General features: G+C 35.3%; 1 protein-coding gene across 3 annotated transcripts in view; it reads left to right on the forward strand.

Moving 5' to 3' along the window:
• Window positions 1–20218, forward strand: part of Fstl5 (follistatin like 5) — a 596643-nt gene that overhangs the window by 314335 nt on the left and 262090 nt on the right. For all 3 annotated transcript variants that reach the window (XM_052730071.1, XM_052730070.1, XM_052730069.1), the window contains exon 6: window positions 1413–1533. In XM_052730071.1, the coding sequence (XP_052586031.1) occupies window positions 1413–1533 (121 nt within the window). The remainder of the gene's footprint in view (window positions 1–1412; window positions 1534–20218) is intronic.

Raw genomic sequence — 20218 nt, forward strand, 5'->3', positions numbered from 1 at the left:
GTTGAAGTGTAAAATTCAAGTGAAGGTTGGCAGATTCAGAATGGAGTGGGAATGACTTACAAGCTTCCTCTGAAGATGGGATCAACATAAACTTAGCCACCAAAGCAGTGTCATGCAATGTGGGTCACCCAACCTCCAATACATGGGTACCCACCCCCCAAGGGTTAAAATATACATTAAAAGCACCAGAGGATCCTGAGAATGGGACCAATGCCTACCAATAACAAAATATATGTGAAATGCTATGTTTTGCCAAAAGGAAGACAAGCGCATGTGAATGCGTAGCCGTAGCACACACAAGCTGATGCCTGAAAACCTGCAGGGGATTATTTAGCGATACATATTACATAAAGAGAAATGACTTTTTAATGTTAAATGACCATTTTTGAGTGAATATTACATGAATTGATTATACTTGCCTAGTTCTATATGAAGGGAGGTATAATAATTGTATTTATATTTTAATCGAGTCATGTAAATTAACTTACAATAAATTAGACAGCTAATAAGTAGCTTTGGCAGGACCCAAGTACACTCGTGATGACTACAGAGATTATGCACTGCCTCGCCTTTCAAAGCAAGGAGAACAACAAACCATTCTGAAGCTGATCTACATGCAGTAGGAATTGCTGCCTCTGTAGGTGGTAGACTACTAAGGACTGAGGAACTGTGGACCCAGCAATGCAGATACATGTATAGGAATGTCTGTTAAATTGTGTGAACTCTGCTTTCTGACAAGCAATAGTCAAAATCATCAGAGTATAAAAATGTTGAACCTCAGTTCATGGGTGTACACAGAGTAGGAATGACAATGATGGTTTGCTTCACCATGCATGAGTAGACTTGTTATCAATCGGTGCATTAAATCTGTCTGGCTCCTGGAAATAGTCATTTGCTTAATAGTTCTTTTGTGAGCAGGGAGTCTGGCCCAATCTCAAATGACTCATCTCCCAGCTACAGAGGAGCTGAGGCATAAGGGGAAAATAAAATCTAACTTCATTTTTCACAAATAATATGAAGAAGGAAGTCGTCACAGCATGCTGCACTTTTCGCGACAGAATGCAACAGTGTTTTCTTCCGACATGGGTCAATGAGGAATAGAGCATGGTTTTCCTGTGCAGGTGTCTCCTTGAGTTGGTGTAAATAAAGCAAATAATACAAGCTGAATAGAAAATGTACAGATTTGTTAAGTTGTGCTGTGAGGATTAGACAAAGTCTAAGGCTGTATCTTAATTGTGTCATTATAGTAGTCAAAAATATTTGTTCAATAATAAAAATCTGTTTGTCGTTGATTTATTTTTTTACTGCTCTTCAGATTTAAAGTAATCTATTATGTGATTGTTGCCTACAAATAATTATATTATATAGAAGCATTAAGACAAATATAAACGTTTTACTGTATTGATTGCCAGGTGATTAAACAGGAAGAATTGAACAAGGACCTTTCTGGCTGTACTTTGTATGATCTGCTCAAGTATGATGACTTCAATGCTGACAAGCACTTGGCTCTTGAAGAATTCTATAGAGCATTTCGTGAGTACAGAGTCAATCCTTATTTCATTTGCTCTTTTTTTTTCCTGTTACTTTAAGCAATATGGTCTGTAAGCTTGATCCCAAAGTACAAGCTGTTTCGTAGAAGTGTTATACCGAAGAGAATTTAAGGATTTGGCTCCTCCAGAGCATATGCAAAGCTAGGAGATTTTGCATTTTGTGGCTATGCTCTCTTTCCTAGGGTATCTTGTGTCCTACTGACTGGTGTGAGAGACAGTATACCAAGCTGCCTTTGTGGTTGCTCTGGAGGAGGAGCAACACTGACCTGTAGCCACCGTGCATCACAAACAATTTAATTACTTATGCAGTGACATTTACAACTTCATTGGGAAGGCAAAATGAACATTCCAGGAGGCCTTGCATTTTGGTTGTGAGCCTAGCCTTTAAAGGCTGCGCCATCTCTCCAGCCCTAGGCCTTGCATTTTAGAATTGTCCTTTCTTTCATTGGAATGAAACATTATATCCATGCTAAGGTATTCCAGAACAATTTATATTTGTTTGAATTGCTTAAATGTTTCTTAGAATGATGAACTGTGCTTTATAAAACAAACAAACAAACAAAAACCATGAAAATGATTTAGTCAGTATAAATTTTCTATCAATCTACTCTTTAAAAATAACTGAAACAGGGACTAGGAAGCCACAACAAAAACAATGAAAGAATCAAGATCTGTGCTCAAGAGAAAAACAAACAAATGCATGGTGTGGGGGCTTGCAAAGTACTAGAGAAGCCTACAACACATTGAACTGAGCACATGGGAGCACACCATGAGACAAAGAGATGGATTGGAGCGAGACAGATATGCTTAGCTGAAAAAGAAATATGATGTACAATTAATGTGAAAAGATTTGCTTTGAAATAAAACAGCTTCTATTGCAAGGGGTTAATTAAAAATATTATTTCTTTAGGCTGGGCAGATGACTCGGTAGTTAAGACCACCTGGTGATTTTAAAGAAAACCTGGTTTCTGTTGTCCCCACCTCTGTGAGATGGTTCCATGGGATCCACTGTTTTTTTTCTGACCCTTGCAACAACATGCTCATACATGGAATACTCATGCAGAGACACCACACATACTTCTAAGTATAAAACAATAGCAGGAGGCTATATATTTTGAGATAACGTTATAATATGTTCTCAGGATTTAGTCATTTTTGCATGTTCATTTAGATGAGAAAGGGGAATTTATCAGACAAGATGACTCAGTAAGTTGTTGGTCCCTTAAGAGGGTTTTCAAAAGCTAATATGCCTTGCAAAATAAGGAAATGAGAGAAATTAATCATTGTAAGTTTATATGAAGAAGATGAAAAGCATAGAGATAAAGGAAAATTGATAAGTATTCTGTCAAGCCTATGTCGATTTTGTTGTTAAAACAGTGCATTTTATACCCCATATTAGGCATTTTTTGGGGGACCTCAAGGAGGCAGAAGAGGAAAAGAAATGATAGTTTATTAGTTAAAAGTATATACATATAATTTATTACAAAAACTCAGCATCTATTATTCTATAATGGTACACAAGTCAGAAGGTTATAAAAAGTAACTTTTAATAATGACTGGAGATTATCATCTGTGCTTTGGTGGGTAGGGTCTTTATAAAGATTATAGCAATATAACTGTTTAGGGTTAAGTGGCTTTAAACTTGGGGGAAAAGATCAAAGGTCAGAGAACAGAAAAATGGCATAATCAAGAAAGCAGGTACTTGAGATTTATGAGTAAAGTAAATTGTTCATCACGAGTATGTTCTGTATGAAGTTCTATTGAACTATAGGTTATTTTTTTTTTAGTAGCTAATTTCATTAATCATCTGTCTAATGTCCCAACCCTTACCCATATTTTACACTAGGAGACGAACATGAGCTGAAATAAATGAGTGACGTAATACTTAGCATTATCTGGAAATAACTGAGAGATATACAGTTTACAAAGCATTGAGAAGAGTGCTAAAGGGAAATATTTGTGTTTTGTGAGTAGTGAAACAGTGGGAAAAGAAACAAAGATAAATGTGAACAGAGTGCTGTTTTAAGCTAGCTCATGAGGATTCTATGCAATTATATCTGAATGTGTCAACAGATAAGAATCATGCTACATTATTGCTACTTGTTTTGCTTGGGGTGTCGGGGTTTTAGAATATGATTTTGGTGTTGATGTGGAAGTATATGTGTTCTGATAAGTGGCATTTTAAAACTCAAAATCAATAGACAATGAAACTCAAACATGATGAAGCATCATTGTCTGGTCACAAAGCTACTTTATATAAGGAACTATCTAATTTGAGAAGAAAAGTAATGAGGTTCTATTTACTTTTAGACTGTAACTCAGATATAATGTGATGGGAAACATTTATAGTACATACAATTAACTTAATTGTTGTTGTAATGATTCTGTCCTTAGGTTAAAGTTAAAATAACTTCAGAGTCTACATATTCAATATTTGAAACATAGGGATATGATAGGTAAGAAAAGCACTTAGCAGCCCAGCATGCTGGCTCACACTTTGAACACCAAAACTCAAATTTTAAAGATGGGAAGATCAAAACTAAGCCAGCCTGGGCTATGTGTCATGACTCTGCCTCAAAACAAACAAACAGCAACAACAACAAAAAACAACTAAAACAAAAAAGAAAATCCTAAAGCTGGATCAACTGCTGTGCAAGCATTAGGACTCCAGTACAGATGCCCAGAGCCCATGTAATCGGGGTGGGGTGGGGTGGGGTGGTGGTGGGTGGTGTTAGAGATCTACCTGTAATTATTTCACAAAGAATTGGGAGACATGCATCTCAGGGAAAAGACGAGCTGTCTAGCTTTACTATCCTAACTGGTAAAGTCCATGTTGAACAAAGAGCTTCCAAGTCAATCAATAAAGTAGAGAATAATTTAGGGGAGTGCCTGATGTGAACTTTGGGTATCTACATCAACCTTCACACAAGTGTCTCCGTCCACATGCTAACACCCCTGTTCACACTACATACATATGAACACAAAAGATAAACGAAGTACACATTTTTTTTTTTTTTTTTTTTTTTTTTTGGTTTTTCGAGACAGGGTTTCTCTGTAGCTTTGCGCCTCGCCTGGAACTCACTTGGTAGCCCAGGCTGGCCTCGAACTCACAGAGATCCGCCTGGCTCTGCCTCCCGAGTGCTGGGATTAAAGGCATGCGCCACCACCGCCCGGCGAAGTACACATTTTAAAAAGAAAATAAACACAAGAAAATGTGTTTGGCAACTATCCATCATGTAATGAAAGTTTTGTTGTTATATAAATGTATTCAGTTTAAATGTTAAAATTATATTGCTTAATGGCATATTTTTTCTAAACAATGCTGCAATTTTGGAGGATATTTTAGTTCTTTTTGGTCTCATGAAGCCGCAGCCTTTGCATGGTATTATCGTCTCAGTTCTTCACCCTCATTTGCAACAAGAGTCAAATTATAAACTCTCAAATGAAATAAATTGACTTTTAAGGGCTGGATGCACTAACAGTGTTTATACAAAAATGTGAATTTAAAATGGGTATCTCTTTCTCCTCATTGGATTTTTTGAAGCTTAATTGCAAGCTATGTATAATGGTACATATTTTAAAAGTTGTCCAATTAAAAAATGTTTAGGTATTACAAATAAAATTGTGTATCAATAATGGGAAATCCATTTATTAAAAATATACACCAAGTGTCTTTTTATCTAGAGGGATGTGAAGGTCAATACAATTTAAAATTAGATTCCCACCTCCCACCAGGAGTGTATAACCTCAGATATTTTTTCTAAAAAATGATGGTTATAATAGAAGTAAATGTATAAGCAGTCTTTTTTCACACCTGGGGTATATTTCTCCATATTATTTTTAAACAGTGTCACAGTAAACTTGTAGAGTTCTTTGTGAATATGGGGAGCCATAAACTAAGAAATATATAAATATATATATAGACATATTTCTTGAGTTCCAGTTAATCATTCTTTCTGACATATTATAAAATTTGGAGGGTGAAGGGTATTTTGTTAGCAAAGAAAGTTAATGATAAAAATTGTGCATCATTAAGTATTATTACACTGCTGTAATGTTATTGTGCCCATTGCAGTTATTGTTTTTAAGTTATTTTCATTAAAAGTCTTTTTTGCTTTGTAGGTGGAATAAAGTACTTTAATAATTTCCCAAAAGCACTGAATGGCCAATTACTCTCATTTTTTCTCCAGAGATTTAAGTACAAGTGCTTAGTGTGAGCATCAGGCTTTCTCTACAGGCCTTGTTTCATCAGCAGACTTGGAAAGCTGTTTAATGAGATCCAATAAAGAGTCAGCAAAGCCCTGACAGTTTTTCATGCCTAGAATAAATACTAAGTCTCTTGTCAGGTGACATGCACCCTTACCATGGCATTCTGTTGTCTTGAATACTTTCAGCCAAACATGTACACCATATGTTTAGTTTTCTTTGAGCATGAGAAATGAGTTGTATTCAGGCAAAGCAATGCTGTTCTTCTCAGCTAAAATTAAATAAAATTTGTAAGGTTAAATGTGAATTGGATAAAATTCTACATCTATAATTTAAATCTGTAGGGAAATGTAAATTTTAATAATACAGAAAGTAACTATAAACTTTAGGCATTTAATTTTAGAAAACCTTTTCAAGCCAGTGTCTGGTTGGTAATTCTTTTAATTTAGTTTATTGTTATTTGTTCATCTGTTTCATGCATGATGTGTGTGTGTGTTATGAGGTGGGTACTCAGGTGTACAGCACATATGGGAGGTCAGAGGTCAACTTTGTGCAGCTGAGTCTCTCTTTCCAACTTTCCATGGGTTCCAGGGTACAAACTCAGATTGTCTGGCTTGTGTCTTCAAATGGCAGATGCCTTTACCGGATGAGCTATCTCACTGCACTAGTAATTCCGGGAGATTCCAGGGGTTCCGTTTTATATTAGCCTTCTTTAGATCAATGAGAACATGTTGAGTTGTGTTAGCATTTTACAATGTTGAACCTCTAAAGTGACAATTAATTAGTACTTATTAGTTCAAAATGATCGTAACATAAAGAATTCAAAGAAATGCTAAGCTTCTCCCAGTGACAAATATGTTTGTATAGACCACATATCAGCTATGAATGTATTTGCAATGATTGTTTAACAATTCTTATGTTTCCTCTTCTTAAAAATGATAAATTAAATATTCTTAGATATTTAAAATGATAGAATAACTACTTGAAAGTACATAATAATGCATGATTGTATGCAAAATGTTTTTTGCTCTAGATGAAATACTTTTTAATAAAATATGGATTTAATAATTATAATATAAGGAAAAGAAAATAGTTTTTCTAAGAAATCATAATCACTATGTTACTTATTGGAACCATTTAGCGACTAGAGAAGAAAAGAAGAATGTCATATCAATCTTTTTGTATGCTAAAGCATGAATTTAGGAAGACCTTTATTTTAGAAAAATAGTAGCAGCTAGTAAATATAATTAAGATTATCTCATTAAATGGTAAATGTGATGAGGTCAGGACCAAGCAGCAATTGTAGAAGTGCGAGAATAAGCCATGTCTGGACAATAAATCACATGCACAATCAGTTTTATTCAGTGGGTGGTTCTATAGACAGCCAGGGAGAGGGCATATTGGAGGCTAATGTCAGATTTCTTGCTTGGGAACAGTGATGTTCCCCGCTAAAGTGGGGATCATAGGATGAAAAGCAAGTTTGGGAAAGGAATAGGATTAAACTTGAACATCCTGGCATAGTCAAAGAGAAGCATCTAGCTTAAGAATAATGTATACTCAAGTGAGGGACCCAAGACAGCAAAACAGATCTGGAGTCCTCAAGTAGAAACTACATCTTTTGTATTTCTAATTTTGTGCATGGAAAGGAGAAATGATGGTAGAGTGGAATTCAAGGAGCCTTTCTTAAGAAGCTTCCACAGCACACTAGACAGAACAAGGATGTGTTTCTTATATTAATTTTCAAAGCTGAAAAATTGTTGAAAAAGTCCCAGTCTATTCAGTGTTTCTTCTTCTTTTTTTAAAAATCTTTTTTTATTATAAAGGAATTTTCTATCCATTTTTCATACCAACCACAGATTCCCCTCTCCTCCTTCCTCCTGCCCCCCAGCCTTCCCTCCTAACACACTCCCCTTTCCCACCTCTTCCAAGGCAAGATCTCCCATGGAGAGTCAGCAGAGCCTGGTACATTCATTTGAGGCAGGTCCAAGCTGCTTTTCCCTGCACCAAGACCGTACAAGGTGCCCCAAGTGTTTCTTATTTGCAGTATTCCTGGAATGCCAATGAACGTCTGTAGGTTTAGTGTGTCCTCACAGTTGGAGCAGGGGTATAGTGTCCCTTTTATAAAGACACTCATACTGGAATTCATCCCCACTTGTGATTGATTAAATATTAATGAACTCTTTTTTACATATTTTTATTTTATAATTAACTTAATTTCACATATCAGTCACGGATTCCCCCATCCTCCCTCCTCCCACCCCCCAGCCCTCCCTCAGAAAGACAAATATGGTATTAATGAACTCTTTACAGATCTACCTGCCTGCAGTTACCATTCCTTTAGAGTTTAGAATTTGCTTTGCCTCATCTCTATTGCTGTGATTAATACTTTGTCTAAAAGTAATATAGAGTATGAAATGGTTTACTTCACTTACAACTCCTTGTCATAGTCCTTTCCTGTAAGGAAGTCAAGATAGGAACTTAAAGCATCAAGTCTAAGATCAGGGACAAAGGCAAAATGAGGAGAGGAATCCTTACTAGCTGTTTTTCTCCATTCCCATACAGCCCAGGACCCTCTGCCTAGGGAAGGCTGCTAGCTGCAGTGGGGCGATCTTCCAACATCAAATAACAATCAAGACAATCCCCCAAAGACAGGTCCACATGACCACCTGATCTTGACAATTCCTCATTAAAGCTCTTTAAAGATATTGTCAAGTTAAGAGTAAAAGTCGGGAGTACAACCTTCAGCACAGGGAGGAGAGGCTATAAATCATTGTCAGCATGAACTAAAAATGAAAAACAACACAGAAAGGTAGGAATTAAAGAAGCAAAGTATTACATTTTAATAAGAAATAGACCACCATTTTCCAAGGTTAATCCCGAGGCAAGAATGTCTGCTTTGTCAGCAAAGAAGTCACTGATAACTTTGGTCCTAAATCTTTCAGCAGGGAGTCATGAATAGAAGCAAAAGTAGTCGTGATTGGGAGGGTGACTAAAGAAACATGAAAAACAGTAATGTTCATCAGAGAAGCTGCATACATAAGCATGCATCGAACATGGTTATATTTAGAAAACTTCCAGACAGCTAAAGCTCATGTGTGGTTTTAAAGTCATTATGATTGTGGCCTCTGAGGGAGAGAAAGGGAGGGCAAACAACTGCACTTTAGGATGCTCCTGTCTGTCCTCCATCTTCTGCTCCAGTTTCTCATTAGCCTAACTTTATTGTACTACACAAGTTGGATGCTGGTGGTAATATTCTTTTTTCTTCTTTGAAGTTTTTGATGATTTCTATTGTGCCATCAGTTTGTGCTAATTTTCTGATTTTTATGCATTACAGTATGGTTGTTCATTGTTTCAAATTCTTATTAATTTAAATAAAACTATAGTCTATTGAGATTACCAAATTTAGTCTCTGTGAAGGGTCTCAGGAATTATCTATGAAAGATAATTAGTACATGGACAAACAAAACCATGTACAATTTTAAGTTCACCCTAATTGAACTTCATTATATGTTACTTCATTATATGTTAATTTAAATCTTATAAACTAATCCTAGACAGAACTATATGAAACCTTGTAGCAGACTCAAAGGGCTGAGACATTGGAGGATTAATTCTTCTGAGACACGGTGGGCTTATTAAACCAGTAATGTACATGTTTATTTATAATTGTAACTCAAAGTGTTCACATTTGTAAATGTCCCCTGGCTGGTAAGCATGGCTCTCACAATTGCTTCTAAGAACTTTTTGCTTGGCTTGGCTCCTGTCTCTCTGAATTCTTTTGAATGGGTAGGGACAGAATGACTCACACACACTCCAAAGTTTTTCTTGTTTAGAAACAAAATATTTCTGTTTTTAGAGCAACTATTACCATAGGGGCACAGAGAAGCAATATTGATGTGAAGTATGATTTAAAATAGAATAGAAATGTTAGGTTTCTCTCCACTTCAGATGGCCCTTTCCTCCACCTTGCCCTCTAGTTTTGCCTTTTTAAGATGATTTATAAAAAATCTGTTTTAGATGTGCTATTTTTACAGATTTCTCTGTATTCTCATCTCACAAAATCCCCCCTTGCTGGTCTCTCATTAAGAAATTGTGTCTGCTAGTGCAATTTCTATGTAGCATTAAACCAGACACAATCAGATCCATCAGTTTCTCTTTTATTTAAACTGAAACATTCAATATTAACTTTTACGCTATTGGCTCTTTATATTGTACAAATATTGAGAAAGGAAGGCAGTTTGTGGCTTAATGAAATTGAAATCAAAAGAATAATGTGTGAATTGATCAATCATTCCTAATTTATACACTCTCATGTATCTTGTCAGTCATAAAAATTCATCTAACTAAAATTACTCCTAACTAGTAGTGTAATATTCTGGGCTGTGCTTTCCTAAGGTATAAGGTCTGCTTTTTATACTGTTTATGAAAAATCATTGTTATGTTGGCTTTTCTAGACCCAGGATATCGATAGAAATTTCTCAGAAACTCCTTGGACTGAGGGCTGTGCTGCATTTTGTGTAGTTCTGAAACTATGTGTGGATAGAGCTTTCTTCACAAAGGCAAGGAATTTGGAAGTTGTGTAAGACCATGACACATAAGTAGGCTTCAATGTTCTCAGCATTTTTTCCTTGGTGTTGCTCTAGATGATACCAAGTGAGGATTTTTCCTGAGGCAGATGCTTCTGGGGATTAATAGATGCTACAGCCTGGCACCAAAACCTTAGCATTATTTTTAATATTTTTAATTGTATCATCATGTAGGGCATAGTAAGTTAGTAACTTTATGCACTATGTAATCCTCAAATTGAAGTGGTTAACTTTTTACTCTCCTGAAACATGTAAAACTTTTGAGATATAGTGATTATCTGTACATAAACAGTAAAACATGATATCTCAGTTGAATATTCAGAATTTTTCTCCAATCAAATAAGAGTGACTAATGTTTCATTCTCCTTATCACTTTGGATCCAGAGCCCTTGCTTTTCTCTCTTAGTTATTATTAAAATATACAACAGGTATTGGTGAACTATAATCACAGCATTGTCCTGTAGCACACTAACACAATCCTAATTATCTGAAATATGGAGTTCAGTACATATCTCAGTTGTATATAAATAAAATGTGAGCTATGTTTAATACTAATATTTTCAGGAAATCAGAAAATGTGTCAAATATACATTTAATTTCATCCAGGAAGCAAAACCAAAGTCAATAATCCTTTCAATAAGTTTTGCTATATCTTACAAAGACATTTAAATAAACCAGTCATAAGTTTGGCTTTATAAAACATTATATTATAGAGCAGTTCACATCACTACCAGAAAATTTTATAACTACTATGGCAGAAATAATTTATAAATGTATCATAATAAAATGATTTCTCACCTATCTTTTTCTACTGAGTCAAGAATAAATTAACTTTTTGAAGTTTTGAACTAAATTTTCCATTACTAATGAAAAATGTAGCTTGAAACAATATCAAATTAAGCTAGGTGAAAACACTGAAGATGTGAATTAGTAATTGTGGTATATAGTGCATGGATAATATATACTATGTTTGATGAAATTAATTTTACTGGAATAATTTTTATAAAAGCAAGTTTCTTTCTCACACTTCCATCATTACTAGAATATATTAACTGGAAGCATTTTGTCCAGATATTAAATTTGTTTAGTGACTGTATTCAGTATGACTATAGACACATTTTCTGTATAAGTTATATTTTTTGTGAAATCTTTTTAAACATACTGCTCTTTCATCTGCATCCTTAGGCATTTTCCATACTGCTGAAAAGTACAATGAAATATTCTTACACTTGTTACGTATGTTTAAACAGTAGACAGAAGTGCTCTAAACACCACATCCTGCACTGAAACTTAATAATATTATCTTAATATCTTATTTGAAAGAAAAAGATTTTTGTTGGCATAACATTCCTCCTTTCTGTGCCCCCAAAATGTATAAGCTGCAGATGTAGAAAACAGCACCAGCAACAGGTTTAAATGTGAGATCAGGTTGTTGTCTCCTTGGTCTGTGTTTTCAATCTTTTGGGATACAATTTCCATCAATATAGCAGTTGTGTTTTTCTTCAGCAGCTTAAAAGCAGAAAATATGCCTTTTGGCGGTGAGAAATATGAGAAATAACCCTGGATTCAGGTACTTAATAGTACTCTCAATTTCACTTTTTTTTGTAAATGAGTTAAAAAGAATCTATTTACCTTTAAATTATAAAACAAAAAAAAGTTCTTCACATATTTGTAATTCCTTTGATACCATATTCTAGAGGCAAAGTTTACAACATAGGCCCTTCCTATTTTTAAAAAGAACACCACTTTCATATCACAGGAAATTTTCCCTGAGATAAGTATATGAAACATAATTATACATACACTGAAACTGAAGCCACATGATTGACATGAAAGACTGTTGTGTATTTACTTTAAAAAATAATAAAATGTTCCCATACATTGCATTAAATGGCAACCTGTTATTACAGGCTGAAATCATGTGCAGGACATTGCTAACACAAACGAGAAAACCACGGGCACAGCTTTATACCCACCATAGTAAATGAGTGGTCCATGCTGGCTAATCTGCTGTTGGAGACTCATTTAACCCCTGCATCTTTTGTGGGGTGCACAAGAACATAGGATGCCCGCCCCCAAATCTTTGAGATCTGTTTGTTCCCGAAGTTCCTTGAGGTTCACTTTCAATCAGGATCTGCTGTTATTACCCTCTTCATTATAAATGTGTGTGGGCATAACAGAATGCTTGTGTATAGACCAGTAAAAATTTATTGGCTTTTATTTCAAAGCTGTAAGAAAGTGTGGTGTTGTATATGTTTTAATAAATTTTCACATTTCAGACTTCCCTTTGCCAAAAATACCTACCTATTCTCTCTTATGAGTTTTGAGATCATTGAAAGTATTTTTTTTAAGGCAGAAATCATTTATCACTGGACTTGATGGAATAGTAATTGCTGTATTTTTTTATGATTGTTCATCTGGAAAGATCAAGTATAATGACAGAGTTTTTTATACTCATGTGCTTAAAACTCAGGAAGCTTGAATTCTCACATGCTCAGCATTGTAAAACAATTCCACTGTTTCTGTTCCTGCTTTTCATTCCATTACAGAAAAGCTGATGGGAAGGGAACAGCAAAATGTTTATTTTATGAGCCATGTTGGGGGATGGTAAATAAAAGTGGTGATGACTATGTACTAAGATTTATAGCTAAACTTTATAAAAATATTGATGTCCTTGCATTTTGATATTCTTGGTTGGCTGGCCACGGTGGGAAGAGATATGGTTCAGGCTTATTTAAATTGTGACAAAGGAAAGGGGGACATCCCTTTGCTGCTCCCTAAGTGGAGAGCTGAGTTTATACATCCATAGTTCAGACCCCCATGTCTGCTTTTGAAGAGAGGCTTCTGAATATGGATGGTTCACGATGATCTTGTGACTGACTCCTGGGACTTCTGAATGTATTCTCAGAGGAGCGACCAGGAAGTTGCATAAAGCGGTTACTTGTGCATGAGCTTCAGTATAGCAATGTTGACTGAAGGCAACAACATACCAATTCACTTTGTTAGAGAAGAGTTAGAAAACCTGTTTTAAATGCCTTCATGATGTTTGAAAGGGATAACAAACCACTGAACACCTGCACCACTCCACTTATAAAATATTTCTCATTCAAAAAATCAAATGTACCCAAAGTTAACTTTACTATGTGGTTCTGTGGGAAATCACTCACATGGTAGACATTAGTGAATCCTTTATACAAGATGTTTGAAATTGTTTCCTTTGCCATCTGAAACTGAACTCAAACACACAAGTACATATATCTTATGATTATATAATTTAATGTTCCTTTGAGTGGTTCTATTAACATTTTAATAAAAATAAATCAATAAATGAACATTATTATCCTTTGATATGCTTCCCACTGCTCTTACGTTCTATAGATAATTATTTATAGGCAAGAATCAATGAATCTGCTTAATTGTATATCTTTCAGAACTCATGTTTTTCCACATCTTTACTAACTGATTAGGACTTGGATATTTCATACTGTGTATATTTTAGTAGGAAAAGTCTCATAATTCATATTCCTGTTTTAAAAGTCTAGCTTACTTTCTCTTCTCTAAGCTGCAGATATAGTGATGTCTAAACTTCAGCATTGTGCTTCTCTCTTCCTGAGAACTTTTCAATGGACCTCTGATATTTTGGGCACCAAACTAACTTCCTACACTATGGAGTAAGCTAAGCTTGTGAGCATCACTGTTTCCCTTATCCCTGCCTTAGCATTTCCCATCATCCTAGTCTTTTGCTCAAGACCTGTAGCATTTTTCCATGCTTTCTTTTAATCTATAGTATTAAAATCCCAGGTTCCTTTCCACAAACACATCTTTCTATCACGTATCTAGTTCTAGTTTGCAAAACTAAGTCCCTTTCCAAAGGGCACCTTGTATTTCATTTTTATTTATACCCATTTCTTTACGGTGACTATAAGAGTAAGAGGCTAGTGGTAGACAACAGCTGGGAAGTAAACCACGAAAACCGCATTTTAACATCAGAAAACAGTTTTCATGCAATTATAACAAATTTTACAGACAATTCTCTGTGAAATTAAAGACAGGAGGAAGGGCACAGATTAAAGTTGACCAGAGTTTCAAAAACTTCAAGAAAGTTCTGAAAATATTCCTCAGATTGTTCAATCAGAAAAATGAGTGAGGTGGATAGAAAGAACTTGGGAAGTTGACTGCCTTCATTTATGTAATAATGCATTTCCCTTCCAGTTCAGCTGAAAGGCACGCCTGTTTCTGCTTACACGTGCAGAAATGGAGATGATTTTCACTTAATTTAGGAATAGATATGTAAATCCATAATTATTGTTTTCTTCCTCTGCCTCTCTCCTTCCCTCCCTCCCTTTATCACTCCCTCTCTCACTTTATGTCTTTCCTTCTCAACGCCCCCCCCCCCCGTGTGTGTGTGTGTGTGTGTGTGTGTGTGTGTGTGTGTGTGTGTGTGCTAGATCACTGGTTAGATTAGAAATGATGTGTTGTTGGTAAAGTTTTTAGTGTTTTATACTGTGAATATCAGTGTCCAGATAATTTGTTTATTTAGTAGCAATCTGGCTAGCTATTTATTCTCAAACAATACTACTCTGATATTGAAAAAAAATGAACATTTCAGTCTTTAATTATAGTGGTTCTAAGTAATCACTTTCTGATGTCAGCAGATTTAAAATCTCTCCCACTTTTGTGCAATATTAATGTAATTATTTTATAGAATAGTTAGATTTCAGATAATTTATTGAGAATCACATTTATTTTGTTTTATCAATTATCATAACATCAAAAAGTGAGATTAGTATCCATTAAGTATTTTTATTCAAATGATGAAGTATATCTTTCTATAATTTCACTAAAAACAATAGCAAAATGTTCAAATTAATAGAATTTAAAGATTACTTTTATTATAAATGTTAACAGTTTGTATTAATGGGATCAGTGCTGCATAGATACCAAATGATGCTGAATTTTGTCAATAAACGAATTTTTCAACAAAATGTTTATAAATTAATTAAATGACACATTCTATTATTTGTGTGCTCTGTTCTGTCTTTTAAATAACTTTGTATAGTAACTGTTTTGAGTATATAATTTGATTGAACTATTTAGTTTTTCTAGTATTCAAATTTGTCAAATTATAATAACATTTTCAAATTAGAGTTTTCTCCTTATACTTATTTAGAAAAACAGGACCCAAATAAACAGTAAGCAATAACCAATAATTCAAAAATCTAAAACACTGGGAATGAGAATTTTCAAAATCATAATCTGCCTCTTGGAGGCACACATTCTGCAGTAGCCTATGTAGATTTAAAGAGTTATCATAGAAGTGTGTGACCTAACATGAACTGAGAATATGAAAATTTCTATCATCTTTCTCCATTAACAGTATCATCAGGATGTTTCTAATTAAATCTAAAAGGATTTCCACTTTATTTTTTAGAAGTATGAACTTGCATAAATCTTCAGGTTTAAATTTGATTCATCTCATTCTTCTAGGAAGTGATTTAGCAAAGTTCTGTGGATTGGACATATGATTGTGTGTTGTCACATGTTCTTATTGCTGTCAATATGTTTTTTAACTAGGCTAATACTATCTCCTCTCTGATGTTTGCTTTATAAAACCTATTCATGTATAATTTATCTCACTTTACTCTCATTTCAACCTCTCATCCTTTCAATAGTACTTTATTCTTTTTTAAAGTCTCCAATTTCTTCATAGTTTTAATATTATTAAATTTTACCAAGCACACCTATTTTCTGAAATTTTTTCAAAATTTATGTTTACTCTTCTTGGGCATTTTTTCTTTTTCTTTTTTTGGAAGATATAGATGTAAATCTTTATCTTGAGTTTAAATTTTATAATTTAATTTAATTTTACATATCAGCCATGGATTCCCTTGTTCTTCCCTCCTCCCCCCGCCTTCCCCCCAGCCCACCCCACATTCCTATCTCCTCCAGGGCAAAGAATCCCCTGGGGATTGAGTTCAACCTGGTAGATTCAGTCCAGGCAGGTCCAGCCCCCTCCTCCCAGGCTGAGCAGAGTGTCCCTGTATAAGCCCCAGGTTCCAAACAGCCAGCTCATGCTCTGAGGGCAGGTCCTGGTCCCACTGCCTAGATGCCTCCCAAACTGATTAAGCTAATCAACTGTCTCACTTACCTAGAGGTCCTGATCCAGTTGGGGGCTCCTCAGCAATTGGTTCATAGTTCATGTGTTTCCATTCGTTTGGCTATTTGTCCCTGTGCTTTTTCCAATCTTGCTCTCAACAATTCTCGCTCATACAAACCTTCCTCTTTCTTGCCAATTGGACTCCTGCAGCTCCACCTGGGGCCTGGCCATGGATCTCTGCATCCGGTTCCCTCAGTCATTGGATGAGGTTTCTCGCACGGCAATTAGGGTGTTTGGCCATCCCATCACCAGAGTAGGTCAGTTCGGGCTGTCTCTCGACCATTGCCAGCAGTCTGTTGTGGGGGTATCTTTGTGGATTTCTGTGAGCCTCTCTAGCACTTTGCTTCTTCCTATTCTCATCTGGTCTTCATTTACCATGGTCTCTTATTCCTTGTTCTCCCTCTCTGTTCTTGATCCAGCTGGGATCTCCTGCTCCCCTAAGCTCTCTTTCCCTCGACCCTTGCCCTTCATTACCCCCACTCATGTCCAGGTTGTTCATGTAGATCTCATCCATTTCTCTGTCATTGGGTGATCCCTGTGTTTTTCTTGGGGTCCTGTTTTCTAGGTAGCCTTCCTGGAGTTGTGAGTAGCAGTCTAGTCATCTTTGTTTTACACCTAGTATCTTCCTACGAGTGAGTACATACCACGTTTGTCTTTCTGAGTCTGGATTACCTCACTCAGGAGGATTTTTTTCTAGATCCATCCATTTGCCTGCAATGATGTCATTGTTTTTCTCTGCTGAGTAGTATTCCATTGTATACATGTACCACATTGTATTTATCCATTCTTCAGTTGAAGGGCATCTGAGTTGTTTCCAGGTTCTGGCTATTACAAACAAGGCTGATATGAACATAGCTGAGCAAGTGCTCTTGTGGTATGATTGAGCATTTCTTGGGTATATGCCCAAGAGTGGTATAGCTGGAACTTGAGGGAGATTGATTCCCAATTTTCTAAGAAAGCGCCATATTGATTTCCAAAGTTGTTGTACAAGTTTGCAGTCCCACCAGCAGTGAAGGACAGTTTTCCTAGCTCCACATCCTCTCCATCAGAAGGTGTCTTCAGTGTTTTTGATCTTAGCCATTCTGACAGGTATAAGGTGGTATCTCACAGTAATTTTGATTTGCATTTCCCTGATGATTAGGGATGAAGTTTTAATCTATCTTGTGACAGTTTAATATTGCTCAATGTTTTTTGTTTTTTATTAGCTCTCCTCAATGCAGATGTTTGTCTAGATATTGGATCAGTAGCCAGTGTTAATTTTTATTTTCATAGAAGTGTACAAAATTGTTCATACCTTGATGTCCATCTCTTGGTTTGGATGTGCTAGTTTAGTTTTCTTAAAGTCATTTCTTATCCCATGATGCAGTGCACATTTGGTATTCATTTCCTCACATTTATACTTGTTTATTTATTTAAAAATACCTTTATTAATTAAAGCAGAATCTCATCTGGATGAGCTGAAGTACAACTCTATAAGATCATATAACAGGAAATAGCTTTGAATTCTTGGTTTTCCTGACTCAGTATCCTAAGTACTGGGATTACAATTATGTATATAATACATGGCTCAAAATTTTTACTTGTACTAAGGATTGAATTGCCGGTTATGACAGGTGAACAGCCTAGTCCTGAGTTATTCCTTCAGCCTGTTTTTTTTTTTTTTTAATGTGTGGAGCTAGAGAGTGCAATCAGTGCCATTTTGGACACTAAACCTCTGTCATTGAGCTATGTTCCCACCTCAGATTTTGCTTTTGGCTGTACACTTTTTCACATATATCTACAGTGTATGTGTTTGTATGGTTGTTGTGTGTGCTTCCTCACTTTTTGTGGGCACACACATGTGTGTATTTGCACATAGTTGTTTGTATATGGAGGCCTGATGTCAATATAGGCTAATGTAGCTTGCTTGGGGGACCATCTCTCTCTGCCTTTCCTGTGCTGCAACTGGAGTTGAGCCAATTTACACCCCCATCATTTATGTGAGTGCTAGAAAGCTGAATACAGGTTCCAACTTGCCCCCTAAGTTTGTCAAGCAGCCCCCTTCAGTGCATCTTATGAAATATTATTTATAGATACAAGGTAGGAAAGAAAATCAAAATATCTAGATCATCCTAAAAACAGTGCACAGTCTTAGATTTTTTATTTGTACCCTTGATGACTTAGAGGACAGTTGTGGGAGAATAACTGATTGCTTCATTTAGAAAAAGTGTAAGTCATATACTGATGGTAGTTAAGCTTAGTTAAACTCAGTAAGCGGGAACTATATGAACTTTTCAGATATATTATGTATCATTCCAAACTTTGGTTTAGATATTTTCACCTTCACAATTAGTTTAGTGGTAAGAGAAAGCATTTTGAAGTAAATGTATGTATACAAACTGATGTTTGGCTAAATATCTTCATATATAAACATATTATTTTGTTTTTTCACAAATTTAACAAACAAAATGCATTTAACATATGAATACTAGGTATAAACCTGCATTCTCTTTTGATAAATGTGCTTTCTGTCTTGGTCTTTGGATAATTGGATATTGATATTTTCTGTTCTTATAAATTGTGTACTTTCTTAGACGGAATGATGTTGCTTCTTGCAGATGTAGGGATAACATTATAAAAAGCTCCATGCATTTTTAATATATTTACTATAGACATCTTGTAACTGTAGCTGGTAAAGTTCCTGAAACTTCCAGGGTAGAGCAGTGGCCAGAAGGATTAACATACCTGCATGATGTCTATCCAGTGACATTTAGCATATCTGATATTAATAGGTAGTCAATCATGCCTTCTGATATATGCCATTTCAAAAATAGTTTGGCTAAGAATGTAATTCAATCTATTTAAGGGAATAAAAGCTGTGAGAATGATTAAAATGGAAATTGTCTAGAGCTCTAGATGGAGGAAATAGCTTTTTAAGTGCCGCAGGGTTAGTTCTGCATATAGATGGATCAGCAGTGTCATTACATGGATATATATCATTGCAATTTACATATATCAGAATATTAGGTGCTACAGACATACAGTCAGGGAACATCACCTAAAATAAAGAAGAGAAAGGAGATACAGGAAATGTGAGTTGAGCATCCAAGGCAATTCATCCACAGAGTAAGAGGTACTTGTAACTCAGATTTCTATAACTCAGGCAGCTTTGAATCAGCAGTCTGAAAAGATTTAGATGACCTAACTATTCACTTTGAATCAAATCCATGTTGTGAATTCATTAAAGTTAATGACAAATGTTGAATAGGATTCATCATTAAAACAAATGGATGGAAGAGGTTTTTGGTAAAGAAGAAAGAATTTTGCTAAGGAAAATGTTTGCATTTGCATTTAATTTCCCAGCTGTGTTTTAGTAGCTTTGAGAGAATGAAAATAAAGTAATATTAACATTTCTGGGAACTAATCCCAGACATCCACATGCTCCTTAAGGCAAGAAAATAGAAGCTAGTCATGTCATTAGGAAGAGAAGTGAAATGAAAAAGAAATACATTTTTAAAGTCTTTTCATTTATATTTGCATCTATATTATACATAAAAGGAAGACACTTTCTCTTCATAATTATAATGCAATTTGCGAGATATCCTTTGTGTCTTTTTAAAAACTAAATTGCTTTGACCCCTGGTTCATCCTTCCAAGGATACCTGGTTATGATCTTTCTAATAAAGCTTTGCAAGTACTGTAACATTCACTATTTCTTCTAGAATTTTTACTAAAAGACA

Source organism: Peromyscus californicus, unplaced genomic scaffold (genome assembly GCF_007827085.1).
Source record: "Peromyscus californicus insignis strain IS unplaced genomic scaffold, ASM782708v3 Scaffold_9__1_contigs__length_137607984, whole genome shotgun sequence".
In the NCBI taxonomy this organism is placed as follows: domain Eukaryota; kingdom Metazoa; phylum Chordata; class Mammalia; order Rodentia; family Cricetidae; genus Peromyscus; species Peromyscus californicus.